Source organism: Pelodiscus sinensis, chromosome 23, assembly GCF_049634645.1.
Source record: "Pelodiscus sinensis isolate JC-2024 chromosome 23, ASM4963464v1, whole genome shotgun sequence".
Lineage (NCBI taxonomy): Eukaryota > Metazoa > Chordata > Testudines > Trionychidae > Pelodiscus > Pelodiscus sinensis.
Window position 1 is genome coordinate 15,080,082 of NC_134733.1, and position 17,884 is coordinate 15,097,965.

The 17,884-nt window shown below is 54.5% G+C and overlaps 1 protein-coding gene across 2 annotated transcripts in view; it reads left to right on the forward strand.

The window, feature by feature from the left end:
• Window positions 1-625: 625 nt before the first annotated feature.
• The window catches only part of AGRN (agrin), a 265,314-nt gene continuing 248,055 nt past the window's right edge, over window positions 626-17,884 (forward strand). For both annotated transcript variants that reach the window (XM_075906396.1, XM_075906397.1), the window contains exons 1-2: window positions 626-1,148; window positions 14,685-14,946. In XM_075906396.1, the coding sequence (XP_075762511.1) occupies window positions 720-1,148; window positions 14,685-14,946 (691 nt within the window). In that variant the 5' untranslated portion in view covers window positions 626-719. The remainder of the gene's footprint in view (window positions 1,149-14,684; window positions 14,947-17,884) is intronic.

Consider the following 17,884-nt stretch of genomic DNA (forward strand, 5'->3'; position numbering starts at 1 on the left):
ACACTAGGCCCCGCGCTGCCTCAGTTTCTCCACCCGCATCTGAACAATGACACTCCTCGCCATAAAGCTAATCTACATTTGAAAGGCACTTTGAAAGGCGCTGATGAAAACCGTCTCTAGCCTGGCAAATTCCGACTCCCCTTCATCATTAAGGTCAGCTCCCAATATTGGTATTAGCTCAGGTGGGAGGAGCCAGTCCCCCCGCGGGGCCCCAGGCGAGTGCGCAGAGCTGCGGTAAGGCGTGACCGCGTGTGTGTTGCGTGGGACCCCGCGTGAGTCTCACCCGGCGTGGAGTCTTGCTGACCGAGCGCTGGACGCGCGTGTCAGGGAGCGGGCAGGGCGAATACGCAGCCAAAAGGGTCGTTTCTTTGGCTACCGAGCGCTGGGCATCCACGCGTGACTGTGGCATTCGCGTGGGGGGGAAGAAAAGGGAGAATCCAATGGGTCCGATTGGGAGACAGGGATCAAAGTGCCCCCAAAACCCTAGCGAGGGAAGAAACCCGCGGATCGCGGGGACTGCCCAGACCGCTGCACCTTTAAAAGTCCAAGCACGTTGGCGCGCTGATTAGCCATTAACCTGATGGGACTGTGTTTCCTGGGGGGTGGCGTTTCTCGCCAGCTCTGCAATAAGAGAAGAGCCGAGCAGGCAGCCGGGCGGCGTTGCCAGCCCTCCTCTCTCTCTTTCGCGATCCCCCTCCCTTATCAGCAATTCAGATCGCATGCAAATCTCCGCAGCCGGGCGCAGGAGGCTGGAAAGGGAGGCGCGTTTCTGCTTGCTCGGAGCTGGGGGGGGGACCCCGCTGGGGTGGCTTCCCTCGCTCCTGCTCTCTCCCCACCCCCCGGAGCCCAAGTCACCTCCCCTGGGTGCGCCCGGCCCGGCCTGCAGCGAGCTTTGTTCGGGCGACTTGTCCGCCCGCTGGCGGAGCCGCTCCGGTTTCTTTTGTGCGGCGATGGGGGGGAGGCGGAGCGGGGCTGCGGCGCTGTGCGCCTGGGCTCTGGCGCTGCTGGCCGCGGGGCCGGGGCGCTGCTGGGGCAGCTGTCCCGAGAGGGAACTGGAGAGGCGAGAGGAGGAGGCGAACGTGGTGCTGACGGGCACGGTGGAGGAGATCATGAACATGGACCCGGTTCATCACACCTACTCCTGCAAGGTAAAGCGGCGGGGCAACCCCCCACCCCGCTGCTGGGAGGGGGCGGCGGTACACGGGCGCGGGGCGAAGCCGTGTGTAAACGGCCCCGCGCCGCTCCGTAAACCAACTCCGGAGCGATGGAGTCTGCCCAGCTCCGCTCCACTTGTTGCGCCCTCCCGCTGCGGCTGGGCAGTCGCCCTCCACCCGCCAATAGGGGCCAAGCGGCGGACTCGTCCAAGCAGCCCCCGCGCCCGGCGATCCCTGCCCGGACAGGCCCCCGCTCCGCTCCAGCGGAACACACAAGTTTGTGGGCAACTTGGGGCTTTCGCTAAAAAAGTTTCCGGGCCGTGTAATTTCGCTTCCTTCGTGGGTTTGTCTTCGCTAAACTTAGCGCCCCGGGGTTTGTAAATTGAAGGAAGAAAGTTTTAAAAATACAATTACAAAAAAAACCCACCCCTCCCCACAACACGGGCTAGATGGAAACAGCAGCTGTGGGGAATGGAGCGAGAAGGAATGGACCAGCCTAGGTCAATTTCACGCTTCTTGCATGTTCCTTGTTTCCTTCCCATCTTCCACCCCCCGGCATCTTGCAGGAAACACGCGGAGTCTGAGCTCTCTCCAACCAGTGTAAATCTATCGGCTTCAGTAGCGTTGCTCCTGATTCACCCCAGCTTAAGAGGGGTCTGATCCCTTGTCTTCCTCTTCCCTCACCTCTCTACCCCCCAACAATTGCCTTGAATGCCCCCAAATCGCCGCCCCAACCCGCCAACCTCACTTCCTGGCAAGGGACTCTGGAAACCACTCTCCCAATTATTTTAATACGCGCGGCAGTGAAACTTTACATCTGAACAAGTCCCCCTTTCTGCAAGGACATGTGTTTTTTATTGTAGGAATTGAGGCTTCGGTGTGTAATTATATATTTTTAGACCAGAAAAAAAATTTTTTTTAGCTCCAACGACTGACCTGCTCCAAGGGGAATCTGCAAAGGCTGCTGTTAGGTTTCCCCATCCCCACCCTTTCATGTGGACTGGTTTGGAAAGGCTGAAAAGCTAGCTGTTGTAGGGGCTTAGGCGGGTTCCCTTGCTGCGGGCTCATCTCCCTGTTGGCTGGAAACGCATCTTGAGTTGCTTCAACAATAGCTTGGGCTGAACAGGCGCCTGGCCTCTGGCGATGGTTTTTGTAACGCTGGGAGACAGCAACCTGACAGGCCACCCCGTCCCCTGGAAGGCGCCTGCTGCCAGGGTTAACCCTTTCCAGCAAGGGGGGAGTCCTGCAGTGAGTCACTGCTTCCTTCTGGGGCAGGTGGGCGCCTAGAATCCCTAGGAGGGGCTGTTCCTCCTGCCCCGTTGACATTGATCCTCCTGTCCTGGAAAGCTTTGAAGGCTCCTGCTTGGAGTGAGCCGGCAGGTGGGAGCTGGTGTGGTGCCTGTCCCCTGGCTGAGGGGGCATGGAGGGCTAAGAGCAGTGCTGGAAGGGATGGGGTTTTAGAAAGTGTCCATCCGGGGCAGCATCTTGCAACCTGGCTGGCTGCTTGTAGCAGTTGAATGAGTGTACAGTGGAGGTGGTCATGTGTTGCTCTGCTCGGCTCCTCCCCTCCCTTCCCGCCCATCAAAGCATGCTCCATACCTCAGTCTGATAAATTAGATCATAGACTCCCCTGGCTGGTGCAGGATCTGTAAACTGAGCCTTTGTGCGGCCATTCGGGAGAGAGTCAAATAGTGCCCAGCTGATGGCAGAGCCTGGGTCTGTTTCAATTGGTGGTGTGCATCTGCACCTGCCTCTGTGCATGTAGAAAAAATTATTCTGCACGTGGATGGAAAAAATTAGGGGGAACCATTGGTGCAGGGCCCTTTGTCTGCCAAGTGTCCAGCACAGGGATGGGCAACCAGGAATTGTAGGAGAGCTGCATGAGTGATGCTCATTCACTTCAGTGGGCCACAGCCGCCTGGTGGGGTTTCACCTGTGCCCCCCTGTCTGCCCCCAGCCACCATGCCCCTCTCACACACTGGGGCACCAGAGCCCTGCACTTGCCTGCTCCTCCCTCTCTCTCCCTCCTTCCTAGCAGTTGTGGAGCACACAGATCACCTGATTGGTGCTCTGTCCCTCCTCCTCTCCTTGCAGAGCTTAAACAGCTGTGAACAGCTGATTTGCTGTGCTCTGGTTCTGGGAGGGGGAGGAGTAAGGACAGAGAGTGTAAACTAAGTGATTCCGGGCTCCTCCAAATATGGTGGGAAGGAGGGGCCAGGCATAGGAAGTGCTGTGCTCTGGTGCCTGTGGTGGTGAGGGGCAGCCTGGGGGGGGGGGGGGGGGGAGGTCTGTAGGCTGCAAGTAGAGCCCCAGTGGGCTGCATGTGAATGTAACATAAGAATGGCCATGCTGAGTCAGATCAAAGGTCCATCTGGCCCAGTATTCTGTGTATCTAGTGTGGCCAATGCCAGATGCCCCAGAGGGAGTGAGCAGAACATGTAATGATCAAGTGATACTTCTCTTGTCATCCATTTCCAACCCCTGGCAAACAGAGGCTAGGGACACCATTCCTGCCCATTCTGGCTAATAAATTCATGGAGGTTAGGTCCATCAATACTTATCTAGCTCTTTTTTGAGCCCTGTTAAAGTCCTGGTCTTCACAACATCCTCTGGCAAGGAGTTCCACAGGTTGAAACCTTTTACAAGAGTGTATTTATAGTGAAATGCAAACTAGAGAGAGAGGCGCATCTCCCAAAAGAGCAGGAATTCCCTCTTGCAATGGGAAAATGGAACCAGCTCCGCAGGCAGCTGACGTGACCTGGAGTTGAACAAAACTAGAGAGACTTCCACCGAGGCCACTGCCAGGAGCTGTAGATTTTGGAGTGGGCTTAAGTTTCTTAAGAGACCAGGAAGCTTCCTGGGAATGAAGCTTTTCAGTCCCAAGAAGCTAGGCAAGGGCTTGGCGGTGGCAGAATTATTGCTGGACGGTGGCAGGTCAGGAAAACGAAGGGCTGATGACACAGGATAACCACTCTGCAAGGCTCTGTGCAAGATTTCACCCCTACAGCTCTGCCAGTGACATGCACCAGCACCCTGCTTTTCCAGAGCGGCCTCCGGTTGACTGTTTCCCCGTGAGGGCAGGGAGCTTGAGGACCTCTTGAAGCCCCTTCCAGTTCTAGCGTTCTATGATTCTATGCCCCACTGCTGGGCTGCTGTTGTGCTGAGCGAAGATGCTACTTCCACCAGTGGGAAAGCTGCTTTCTCCCCCCCCCCCCACCCCCCAGTGATCCTTATGGTGATACAAAAGACAGGACTATGCAACGCTTGAAAGACTAACAAGATCACCTAATAAACCATCTCGTTAGTCTTTAAAGTGCTGCATAGTCCTGTCTTTTGTTCCAGCTAGACCAAACGAACACGGCTACATCTCTATTACTATTCCTTATGATGATGTAAGTTTCAAGTGTAGACCGGGGCTGCATTAGCAAAGCACAAGGCCTCACCTCACTCAGACACGTTAATCCGCCAAATCCAGCTCTCCCCACAATAGTGCATGTTACTTGGAGGTGGCTTAGACACTTCCCACTAGAAACAGGGCCTCCTCCATGCTTCCTAGGACTTCCTAGTTTGACCTGACATCAGGGCACTACCAGCTAAATTTGTTGATTGGATCATCTACTGGTAGCCCCTTAATGTCTAGACAAACTAGGACACAAGAATAAAATACATTTGCAAACCAAGTGGAGAAGAGAGCCAATACCTGGTCGGCCAATAGATTGAAGCATACCAGGCATAGAAAGAATAAGGATGCCTATTAGCCGTTGGGAGTCTCCTGAAGTGCTATCTTGATTCCTGGGCCATTGCTCCAAGGCCAAGTACAAAGGGAATAGGGGCCTGAAATGCTTTGAGGGGGAAAGATGAGCAGGTCTCCTGTTAATGCAACAGTTTGAGTGTCTGGCCCTTCTTGATTGTTAATCTCTTCGAAAAGCAAATGAATGGCTAGCAGCGATTTGAGGATGTTTATCTACCGCTCATGTTAATTTCCTCTATCAGCCCTAACGCGCTTATCTCCTATATCAAAGGCTTTATCTTTGATGGTTAGATTGAACTGGGGAGGGATGATGCACTAATGCAGCAAACATGAGGAACTTCTCCAGATTTTCCCAGGCCTGCTTCTCACAGACCACCCAACTCACAGAGCCTTCACTCTTTGGGGCGAAGAAGGGTGGTCATGTTAATCTGTGACAGCCATGGGTCCTGTGGCACCTTAAAGATTAACTGATTTAGTTTCCAAAGTGCCACAGGACTCCTCAAGGTCTCTTTGGCATGTATTGAAGGTCACTCGTACCAAGAATTTGGGCCTTGTTTCCTTTTGAAGGAAGAAAAAGCTGCCATGAAATAGATGTGGGATCTCACAGGTAATCCTTGGTTTGAAGGAACAATGATTAGTGATCCTGTCATAAGGAAACGGGCGGGCAGGCTTTTTCTTCTAGCTTAGCCAGCTAGCAATCACTCTGTACCTTGGAGACCTTTGCCCTTGAGCATGGCTGTAGCCAAGGGCCAAATGTGAGCAGCTGCACTTAGAAGCTTCAGAGAAGGGCCCTTCTGAAAGATGCTGACGCAAGTGACCAAAATTCATCGCAAATCAAATGTAGGTTTTGTTGGGAAGTATTTTAAATAAAGATAACACACAAAAACCCCAAGCCAATGGTAACAGCAGCACTGCCAAACCTAAACATTTGAAAATTGTGAGTCATGCCAAATAAATGAGACTTTGTTAGGACACTAAATTTAATTTGCCTTCTGGCTTTTACCTCTGATAAGAGGGCTAAAAACTTACCCCCCCCCCCCCCATATGGCTCTCTCAGTCACTTGATTTAAAAGATTTTGGTACTTTTCTCTCTCAAAAAAATCCCAAGAAAGTCGTGATTTCTGGCAATACTGGAAGGATACAGATTAACTATTGGCAATTTGCTTTAGCCTAATTTTTTTTCCTTCCCACATGTGGGGCACTTCTATTCCCAGTGTAGCAGATGAGTCACCCGAGAAGAACCCTTAATTGTATTTGAGGATGACTGGGATGCCCTTCAGGTAGTGGTCATCTGTGATGCCTCTTGCATCCCAGGTATCCTAAGAATGAGGAGTGGGAAAAGAGCCCCTAGCATCTGCCTGCATCCTGCATTCCATGGCCTCCCTAGCTGAAGCCTGAATATTCACACCAAGGAAGGGAAAGTGCGCTCCGCTGGAGCAACCAGCAGTCTGGTGCTGATGGTGAACATGTCTGCTCACCATTCCACACAGGAGGCACCTTCCCCCATCCCCCTCCATTAGTGAGCTGTTACGTAGCCAAGCAGAGACTCCTCTGGGGAGTGTGTATGGGGGCGGGGAGGGGGTGCCGGCCCGGGGGGCTCTGCCAAAGCAGACTGCTCTGGCTGGATGAGCAAGGGGTGCAGCGGGTGCTGCTTGGGGAGGTGCCTTGATTTGATTCTGTGGCTAAGTTTAACCTCAGGCAGTTGTGCGAAAAGCCCAGAGCGCGGCAGGCTGGCAGGGAGCTGGGAGGCTCCCCTTTGCCTTCCACAGCATTCAGAGCAGCACTAATCTGATGCAAGCAGGGAGCTGCATTCCTTAGCTCTGCCATCTCCGCTGGTGCATGCCTGGCCACCCAGCACAGCTGCCTGGCTCTGTGGCTCACCTAGGAGACTTACTTGGCGTGGCTGTCTCTCTCTGGGTGCGCACAGGGGTTCCTGTAAGATTAGCAGAGAGGCAAGCTGCCTCTTAGTCACCCCAGTTTGCTGGCCCTCTGCCATCGCACTCTGGAGAAAAGGGCTCATGCCAGCAGGGCTCGGTACAGCTGAGCAGTTGGACTTTGAAATAGGCTCCGGTGCGGACTGAGTCAGGCAGAGAGAACTGTTCCCGAAAGCACTTGCTTTGCCTGCCTCCGGAAACTGCCAAGGGAAACCTCGGCTTTGCCTTGGGCTGCCCAGCCACAAGGACTTGCTTCTTGATCCTGTGCAACTTGGCTCTTTCGTCTGCTGTGGGTTAAATTAGCAGGCCCTTTCGGTGTTACAGTCCCTGGCAGCCAGGAGCCCTGCAGCTGGAGCAGGGGTTGTAGAAAAGCTAAATTTGAGCCCATCCTCCTCCATTGTAGCATCTATTTGCCGCACCGAGTCCCCTTGCGTGCACCTGAGAGGTGGCTCTCAGAGGGTGTCGGTTGCGATGGCATGGAGACTGGAACACAGGACTTGCCATGGGCATGTCTGGGCTTGTCCCTGGCCTCCTGGAGAGAGACACCCTGAGTATCCCCTTTTCCTTCTTCCCAGGGAGTGAGGCTGCCCGAGAGGGACCTGGCAGGACAGATGGTGTTGGGACCTGGCTCTAGAGCAGCGGTTTAAAAAAAAATAAAAAAATGTTTTCTCCTGACCCAGTTGAAGAGAATTGTTGATGCTGTGACCCAACCTCATTTGACTGAGTGTGGGCTCCAGGGTGGGGCTGAGGATGGGAACTTGGGGCTGTAGCAAGGGGCTCTGGCTTTAGGGGAGGGGCTCAGGGCTGGGGCTGTAGCAAGGGGCTCTGGCTTTAGGGGAGGGGCTCAGGGCTGGGCTTGCCTCAAATAGATTCTGGAGTGTGCTGCAGAGGGGGTGCTAAGGTGGTTTCTGCCTCTCCTGGCACCACAGACCATGCTGTGCCCCAGAAGCAGCCAGCAGCAGGTTCCCAGCCAATGGGAGTGCAGGGGCAGGGCCAGTGTACAGAGCACTGGGTGCTTCCACCCTCCCCCCCACCTAGGAGCTGGGCCTGCTGCTGGCCACTTCTGGGGTGCAGTGCAAGGACAGGCAGGTTGCTGCCTTAGTGCCTCCTCCCCCCCTCGGTCACCTGGTTCCCCTGCAGCACTGAGACCAAGTATCTGACATTCTATCACCTGTAGTTTGAAAACCACTGGTCTAGACCACTGGGGCCCTTACAGGCTGTTCAGATGTCAGTGACACTGACCCAAAGCCTTATCAGCTCCCCTGCCCTCAGGAAACCATGAGTTTGGGATTAAAAAAACCACCTTGGGGCCTCCACATTGCACCCAGGGAGCCTGCAGGAGGCACAGAGCGCTGGCAGGAGGCACTTCGGGGGTGTGGTCCTGTCCCAAAGGCAATGGCTGTGCTTTGTCCCAGCGGTAGGCAGGGCAGTCAGTCGTCCAATCCCAAGGCTGGATTGTGGTTGCTAGGCCCACTTCCAGAGTGGGTGGTAGGCAGTGTTCCCTTTAATTTTTTCCATCCAGGAGTGGAATAAATTTTGTGGACTGAAGCATGTGCAGATGTGCTGGCTGTGGGCGCTCTGCTAATCAGCTGTGCGGCACCTGAATCTCTCCTGGGTGGCTGCCCAAGTGCTTAGTTTACAGGGAGCATTGGTGGTAGGTGTTCTGTTGCAATCTGTATCTAGGAGCAGAGAAGAGCCCGGTGTAGGGCGACTAGACCTCCTGATATTAGGAACTTTGTCTTTAAATAGGTCTCCAATCCCTCCCCTCCCCACCTTATTACTCCTCACCTGCATCACGATTGTTCTCACTTGCTATTGACTCATGCTGACTCAGCAGTACCCCAAGGATCTGAGGTACTCTGACACAGGAATGGAAGATGCTTCTCATCTGAGGGCAGTCAGGGTCTTCACCCTCCCCATCAGCATCACTTTTCCTTGTTCCCACTGCCCCAGTGGACACGTGCCCCAGCCAGCTGTTTCTGATTTCCTTTCTGGCTTCCTTGCAACGTGTTTGGATGGCTAGGTCGGGGCACTGGCTGTCGGGAGCTCTCAGGGTCTCTTGCTGACTCTGCCACTGGTTCGCTTGGTAATCTTGGGATAAGTGCTCCGATCGCTTGGTGCCTCAGTTTCCCTGTCTGTAAAATGGGGCTGATCTTTGGAAGTCCCATTGAGCTGTAGGATGAAAAGTGCTGTCGCACCAGGAAGGCTTTCTTTTTAGACAGCTTCATATGAACCCAGTTCTGCACCTTGCAAATCTCCTTGAGGCCCCATTAATGTAAAGAGCTCTGTCTTTTTTCGGGGGAGGGGTGGCTTCCAGAGCTTCTTGCCTGCAGCCGCTTCCTCCCTTCCCGTCCCCCGCCACTGCAGTGTTTGAGTTTGAAGTTCCCCAGGGGAGCTGTGACGGCCATGGAAAGCAGGTGACTGACCTCTGGGCAGCTGGCCTAGGGGAAAACAACACAGGAGGGCAAAGCCAGGCTGTGCTGTGATGGTGCAGCATTCACAAAGAGGCTACCTAGGGTCACAGCGTCACCCCTGCTGTTCCCCCATGTATACCCTCGTTAGCACGCTGCTCCTTCCTCAGTCAGGCACCTTGAGCAGGTCTCTCTGAGCTCTTCCTGCGCAGGCACAGCTCCATGCTTCCTGACTGCGCCCTGTGGAGGAAATCACAGGGGCAGGGGGACTTAACCCCGGGCAATGACCAAGGAACTTGCCCGGCCTTTTCCCATTCTCCTGGCCTCTTTGCTCTGCTCCGTGAGCTTTAGGAGTCCTTTCCAAAAGGTGAGCACATGGCACAGGGTGCTCCCGAGCTCCCAGCTTGTTTTGATTTGCCTGCAGATCCACTTGGTTTCTTCTCCTTTTTTGGGGGCGGTGGGACGAGGCGGGAATATCCTGGCTGCTGGGTTATCTCTGGAGAAGATCCTGCCTTACCGCAGGGAGAAATAAATCCCTGTCTTGTGGCCAGACGTTTTATTTTCCTTACTGAAGTTAGATGAGCGAGGAGATTTGTGATTCCCTGCCAAAACTGTCCAAACATTTCAGCAAGCAAAGCCTCCTTCCAGCAAAGGCTTCCTGTGACCGTTTATAGGAGCCCGTGCTGCCCAAACAACCGCCTTGAAACAGAACTTTGTCTTCTCCTTCTGACTCTCGCCCCGGCCTGATTGATTCGCTCCTCTCCTCCGACTCTCTTCTGCCCACGCTCTCAAGGCCCACGCGTCCCTGCTGCTATCCCAGTAATGGATGGAGACCCTGCTCTAGCTGGTCAAGGCTGCCATCTCCCTGGTTTGGGAACGTCTCTGGCCTTCCCACGCTCTCGTTTCAGAAGCAGCGTTGCAAATCAGACCGAGGTGACGATGCCTGATACCAGGCAGTGCAATGTAGGGATGTTAAATATCGGTTAACTGAATAGTCGAGAAACCTCAAGAATTCTTATCGGTTAGTCAACTAGTCTATAGCCCCTGGAGGGGAGGCTGGCGGCCAGTGTTCTCCAACCTCACTCCCAAGGAGCTCCCTGCCACCCCGCACTGCTGCCTCTGTATCAGATGCAGTAGCGCAGGGTGCCGGGAGGGGAGCTTCTTTAAAAAAAACAGCTTCCGTTGCAGACCGACTGCCTGTCGCCCTGTGCTCCTACCTCTGATGGAGGCAGCAGCACAGGGTGGCAGCAACCCCTGTCTCGGGTGAGGGGGTGGTCTGAGCTCCCAGACCTGGTGTGAGCTGGAACTGAGCCAGGCTGACCGCTCGCCCGGCTCCTAATACGATTTAAATGCAGAGCTGCAGCAGGGGTAGGTCCTGGACTCGTTTCAAGCCGGGACTGAGCCAGCCTGCTAAAAAACTTACTGGCAAGTGTGGGGGGAGGGGAAATGCATGTGGTCTCTAGCATCAACCTATAAGCTTTTGCTTATCAGTGAATACACTATTGCATCCCTAGGGCAATGTACAAACTCCCCCAGGGAAATATGTCGGCAGTAGCCTAGCACAGTGTCCTCCTGAGCTAGAATAGTAACAGAGATGTAGCCGTGTAGTCTGGTCTTGCTGAAACAAAAGACAGGACGATGCAGCACTTTAAAGACTAACAAGATGGTTTATTAGGTGATGAGCTTTCGTGGGCCAGACCCACTTCCTCAGATCAAATTGTGGAAGAAAATTGGCACAACCATATATACCAAAGGGATACAGTCCCCCCCCGCCCCCGCAAAAGGGAACATACATAAAATTGACAAATCAGAACCTCAGAACTCTCATTCGTGCTTAAGTTTCACACTTTACGAATGGGCCTTAACAAAGATGCTAACTGCCTTACCTATTACAAAGATAGCTTCCCCAATTATCACCCCTAGTATCATTATCTCATAGACACTAACCTCTCCCCCTCCCCTGCGTTTTAAAATCTGATTTGTCAATTTTATGTGTTCACTTTTTTTATTGTATCCCTTTGGTATATATGGTTGTGCCAATTTTCTTCCACAACTTGATCTGAGGAAGTGGGTCTGGCCCACAAAAGCTCATCACCTAATAAACCATCTTGTTCGTCTTTAAAGTGCTGCATCGTCCTGTCTTTTGTTTCTCCTGAGCTAGGAAAAGGGGATTCCTTGTGGCAAGGAGTTAACCGGAACCCTCCCCCGGGGAGGTCGACTGGCATTGGACTGTGACCTCTCTGCTCTCTAGTTAACTTGACAGCCTGTGTTTGCAGTAGGCCGGTCCACTTCCCCCTGCACGCACAGTCAGTGTACACGGGGAGGCCAGAGACAGGCCATTATGGATCTGGTTTCCCTGGGAGCATCCAATCACGCATAGCACCCTGTACTATGAACCATAATTCCCTTATTAGGCATGGGCAGATCCAGGGCAGATGTGACGGACACTCTCCTCTGTCGCTCTGCCAGCTTCATGTGGCTGCTGGCCGTGTCCCTGGCTGGCGTGAGTTCTCCGCTCTGAAAGCCAGCCGCTGGCAGACGTACAGCAAAGAAGGGTTCCAATTCTATTGGATGGACCCAAGTCTTAAGTTTTCTGATCCCTTCCCCCGGGCCTGATGCGATCATTAGAATACCCCTGAGCCTGGTTGCACAGGAGCCAGCAGCAGGGCCTGGCAATGGGGGTTTTGCCACGGTTGCAGAAAACTCTCCTCCACAGCCCAAGTGGCATGATGCTGTCGCTCCACCAGCCAACACACAAGGAGAGCCCAGAGCAGAAGAGTAGCCGTGGATGTTCTCTGCTATGGTGGCTCCCGGCTCCTTCCCAAGGGGATTGCTGAGTGATGCCAGGCATGCCCTGACCTAAAGGAAAGAGCCTAGGAAGGTAGCTTGTGTCAGTCACTTCAACAAATCTCCAGTCTTTGAACACTGACACCTTTCCTGTCGGTTTTCAGCCTTGGGGGAAGTTTTAGGCTGTTGCTGCATTTTGCTGTGACTCAGTGTAATCCTAGCCAGCTGCACTACAGAGGGGACCGGAGGCGACCTTTCCTTGTGGCTGGGATGAGCATCAGCAGCCGCCCGGCTGTTCACCTCTGGGTACTGTCGGGCCGTGCCTGCCAGGGCAAGCCCCCACCGTGGCCAAGAAGCTGCGGTTTTATATGGTGCACTGATGCGTAGGGGGCTTTGCAAGCACGCAAAGCAGGCACCACCCTAGCAGAGTCCACAACCTAGGGATGGGAGCGGGCAACCGATTGTCCAGTAAGCAGCAGCGGGGCTGGGAGTTTCCTGGGGCTGGTGGTGGCAGCTGCAGCCCCAGTGTGGGATCCTGTGTAATCCGTTAACTAGTTACATGTTCAATTAACTAGGGATGTTAGAAGGCAACTGGTTAACCAAGAAGTGTCCCCATATCGGTTAACTGCACCCGCTTGCCCACCTCACTGCGGCTCTGCGTTTTGAAAAGCATGGCTGGCAGTGGGAAGCCAATTCACACTAGGAGTCTGCCAGTTCCTGATGCAGAGCCACAGTGGGGGGCAGCCTGGGAGTGGGAGCAGCTGCTGGCACCTGGTGCATGCCAGGCTGCTGCCTCCTCCTGCAGAGCCCGCAGTGAGCTGTAGTCAAGTCCCTTTGTAAAAGTGAGGGTTAACCATGTAACCGGCAGGCTAGTTACCGGTTCCCGTATTACACACTCTTAACATCCCCGAGGTTAACCTAATGCTTAACCAGTTAACTGACTGATCGGGATTCTACACCCCTACTGCAACCTAAATGCCGTGTTCCCTGTAAGCTGAGTGCTTGGGTGGCCACCCACGAAATGTAAGTGCTGCCCAGCTGACTTGTAGAGCACCCTCAGCCAGCAGCAGGTGTTTCTATTGGTGGTGCTCATCTGTCTGTCCCACCGTGCACACGGCAACACTTATTCTGCACGTGGATGGAAAAAAATTAGAGGGAACACTCACCTGACTGGGAACAAACCCCAATGGCCCTGTCGTGCTTGTAGGGCCGGCTGCACCTCTGTCCCCTTGCTGGCCAGAGTGCTCCTCTCTGGGTGCCCATGCCTCTCTGGCAGAATGGCCTGATTCTCCCACTCAAAGGCTGGGCCTGGCCTGAGCACCTCACGAATGGGCCCTGCGGACCTTGCAGTCCAGCTGGCTTCAGACACCTGCAGTTCTTCCCTGTGGGCGGCTCTGCCCCATGCTCGGCCATGGGCAGCCCATTGCCTTGCACCAAAGTGTGTCTTTCTCTTTTCTTTTCTCTTTTCTTTTCTTTTAAACAGTAGGCACAAAGGATTTAGAGAAGATTTAAAATGTCCAGCTTGTGTTTCTTACTGGAGTCCCTCCAGCTGAGGGGGAAGCAAGGCAGATCTACCTCCTTCCAATATTTCAGTCCGCTTTCCCTGCCTGAATGATTACGGCCCTGGGGGTGGGAATGGGGGGGCGGAGGAGAGTCCCTTTTTAAACTGCTGTGGTCTTTCTGGTTCCCAGGGCTGCTCCTGTCCTGGTTTTGTCTCTTCTCAGCTTCATGTTTGCTTAGAACGGGCTTATCTGGAGCCATCATGCTTCCTTTTCTACCACTCCCTCTCCCCCTCACAGCATCCTAGAAAGCAAAACCAACATCTTGATACAGGGAGCACCTCACTCCCTGCTCAACTTGCAGGGTTCAGAACCAGTTCTGGAGCTGCTCCGCTTCCATCCCGGGCTTTTCCTTGGTGTTTGTACCATGCCTGGTGACTGACTTTGTCAGGCCCTAGGCGCTGTGTGTGTGTGTGTGTGTGTGTGTGTGTGTGTGTTGGGGGGACAAGGGCTCAGCTCTGGGACCCAGAAGGGGTGGGGCTTTAGCTGGAAGGGGCGGGGCTAGCCTCCTCCAGCCAGCCTTCAGTGTGGCCCAGACCATGGCCCCACGACTCTGGCGGCCGTTTTCAAGGGCTCGGTTATCTAGCCGCTGCTGTGGTGAAGCCGGGAGCCTTTTTAAATCGCCAGGCTTCAGGGTGGCTGCCCTCTGTGCACCTTCATGGGCAGCCCTGGTTGGGACAAGGGGTGGAAGGGAAGCTGTGCCCGTCTTGCTGATGAGGATGGCTATCTCCTGCCGGACCATCACTTAGTGAACATGCCTGACCGGGGGGAGGGAGGGAGAGTGGGCTCCAGTGAGGGACCGCTATATCTGCTGAATCCCAGTAGCAGGAACGTACTGCAGGAGCAGCGGGCTGGGGCCGCAGGAAAAGGGCCGTGCGACTTAGCACCTCCCGCCAAGTCAGGAACAGGCATCAATGACAGGCCGACCCAGGGATCAAACCCCAAATACCCTGACACTGACACCCTGCTGCTGCTGCTGATTCACTAGCCCATGAGCTCTGAAGCAGAAGGGGTGATGGGCTCTGAGCAGGACTGTGTCACATTCTCTCTCACGCGGGGTCTCCTGTGTGTTCTCCCCTTTGCTCCAGGTGAGAGTCTGGCGGTACCTCAAAGGCAAAGACTTTGTGACACACGAAATCCTCTTGGACGGTGGGAACAAAGTGGTAATCAGCGGCTTCGGGGACCCTTTAATTTGTGACAACCAGGTCTCGACTGGGGACACCCGCATTTTCTTCGTCAACCCTGCCCCCCACTACATGTGGCCCGAACACAAGAACGAGTTGATGCTGAACTCCAGCCTGATGCGGATTACCCTGCGCAACCTGGAGGAGGTGGAGCACTGTGTGGAAGGTGAGGCTGGTTCTTTGCATGTCCTCTTCTCTCACTGCAGGGTTGGTTTTCTTTGTGCATCTGTACGGTAACAGCCACAGCGCTGGTACCATGGAGTATAGCCCTTGAAGAGACAGGGAAAGAGAGCTGATTGGCTGGGTGAGCTGCCAAACACCCATAGGCAGAGAGGAGGGATTTCCCTTCTCTGCAAAGTCTTCTGGGAAGGAAAGTCCTCTATAAAACTCCCTGGATTCCAGCTGGGAGCCAATTGCAGGAGGAACCTGAGCTTGGAGGAGGTTCCTTGGTAGTTGTGCCCTTCCTTAAAATAAAGCTTGGTATTTTTTTAAACCCCTTCACACTGGGTTTTCTGGCTGTGCTCTGCCACAGTAGTTCAAGTCCTGGCTTTGTGGCAACACCCGACTGAGCCCTGGCTCTTGTGAGTCTGTGAAATGGTGTCACTGCTGACCCCACCGGTCAAATGAGCTGGACACGATGTCCTATGTAGTCCGATGTAGCAATGCTGTTGGTGTGAATGGCTGTGGTCTCACCAGCCAGCATGTGTGCCTGGCTAAGGACAGTAGCAGCAAGCAATGGCATTTTAATTGCACAGCGCAACCTGTGAGGTATGCTCCAGTGACGTAGCTGTCCCGCGACTCCAGATCACTTTCTGTCTGGTGGTTGGTTCACCTAAGTTACCCTTGTGAAGTCAGCCAGGGTGTGAGAAGTGAGCTGGCTTCCTTTGGGCTCTTGCGTGCTCAGCAGCAGTGCGGTGTCCCCGCCTCGGTACAAAGAGTATAGCCTGGCCCCGCCGGGAAAGATGGCGAAGAAGCTGCATGGTCACTTGAATTCTTCGTCGTGTGCCATAGCTGTTGTGGCTGCCCAGCGCTGGGTGAGAGCAGATGACCTGCTCAGACCAGCAGTGGTGCCAGTGGGAAAAGCTCCTTGGAATGTCTCAGCATGTCACTGGTGCCTGTGTGTGTTTAATGTGGACGTGATCACCCAGATGCGGAAGGAAGTCTCTCTCTACCTCAACTTCCTCCCTGTTGGGCCCGTTACCCAACCATGCATTCCTCTAAAATCCCATTTGCAGGGACCTACGGCCCCTCCCTTAACGAGTGGGAGACTGTTCTAGGCAAAAGTTCTCAGTCCCTGGGCTGTCCGTTGATCCCACGCCTCTCAGCGGGTCTCTATAGGACCCAGGCTGCCTGCTGAGCAGATGAACAAACAAGGGAAAGAACACAGGAACCCTGCAAGAACCAACAGATAAACGCGGGGATCAGCTCCTTCCTCCTGTGTGGCGGCCCGGAGGAAAGGGCATAACCCTTCCCTGCAGCTGTGACTGCTTAGAGGAGGCAGGGAGTGAGTGTGCGAGGAGGGCAGAGTAGGCCCTTGGAGCAGCAGGGTTCCCAAGGCGAAGGCTGTTCAAGTGGCTTTTGTAGGGCAGGTGGACATGTCCAGTAGTGGGTCTGTAGAACCCGCTGCAATTCCCTATGCCGCGTACGTACACCCTGACACAACCGCCCGGCTCCTCCAGAGCGTTTGGTGCGGGAACTGCCTTTCTCAGCTGACCCAGCACCCGGGACAGTCTTTCTCGTCCCCTAACCCAGTCCTGGTCTGCTTCATCCTTTCGGCCCAGTTTTTTAAAGGCGTCGCATGACTCTGCTTTGCAGTGAGTCACTGCCGCGGGACCCCGAGTATTCTTTCCAAAAGTGCCTTAGGTCAGTGGTTCTCAAACTTTTTTTTTTTCCTGGTGACCCAATTGAAGAAAATTGATGCCTGAGATGCAGTGGAGCTGGAGATAAGGGCTTTGGGGTGCAGAAGAGGGTTTAGGGCTGGGATGGAGAGTTAGTGTAGGGGGTGAGGGCTGTGGGGTTGGGGATGAGGGGTTCATGGTGTAGGGGGTTGGGGTGCAGGAAGGGGTCAGGCTGGTGATGCAGGCTATGAGAGAGTGCCGTGGATGAAGATTTAGGGCCCAGAAGACTGGGTTTGGAGGGGTTTAAGGCTGGGTCAGGATTGTGGCCTGGGCTTACCTCTCATGGCTTCTGGTCAGCAGAGGTGCGAAGGCAGGCTTCCTGCCTGTCTTGGCACCATGGACCACGCTGTGCCCCAGCAGCAGGTCTGGCTCCCAGTCAGAGGTGTGCAAGCCGCTGTACATGAGTCTCACCTGCAGGCATTGACCCTCCCCAGCTCCCATTGGCTGGCTTCTGGTCCATGGGGGAGTAGAGCTGGTGCTTAGGCGGGGCAGCGTGGGGAACCCATGCCCTTGCTGCCTAGGAGCCAGACCTGCAGTTGGCCACTTCTGGGGCATGGCAAGGTGACAGAACAGGCAGGGATTGGCCAAGGGTTTTCCTAGTGTGGAATGTGACCCAGCCTTAGTTAGCCACTGGGGTTCCTGGGTGCTGAGCAAGGTGACCTAGTGCCTTAGTCTGCAGCCCAGGCCTGCGTCACGACCCACTCTTGGGAAATCGCTGCCTTAGGCAATGAAGTGCCTCTTTGAGATGAGATGCAGGCTCTGGCCTCAGTCAGGCTCTGGGAAGCCTTAAATAGCCCTCGAAGCACTGGAGCTTGCTGCCTTGTCCCCTGCTCCAGAGGGAAAGACGTTTGGAGGAGAGGTGTTTGGCCCTTGAGAAAATGAGCGTCCTCTCTGGACCACCTGCTAAGGGACTGACTCCATGTTGGGTGCAGCTCACTCCTTCCTGACGTGCTGACTTATTGCTGGAGGAGAGGTCCCTCAAAGGCGACTAGCCCAGAGGGTCCGGGGTGCAATCACAGCTGCGGGAAAGCTCGGACTGCCAGAAGGTGGGGGTGGATGACGGGATGGATGGCTGGATGATTCCTTGCTCTGCTCACTTCCTCTGGGGCATCAGGCATTGGCCACTGCCGAAAGACAGGATATTGGGCTAGTTGGGCCAATGGTCCAGCTCTTCTGTAACCTTGGAGTGACTGACATTTGGGGACT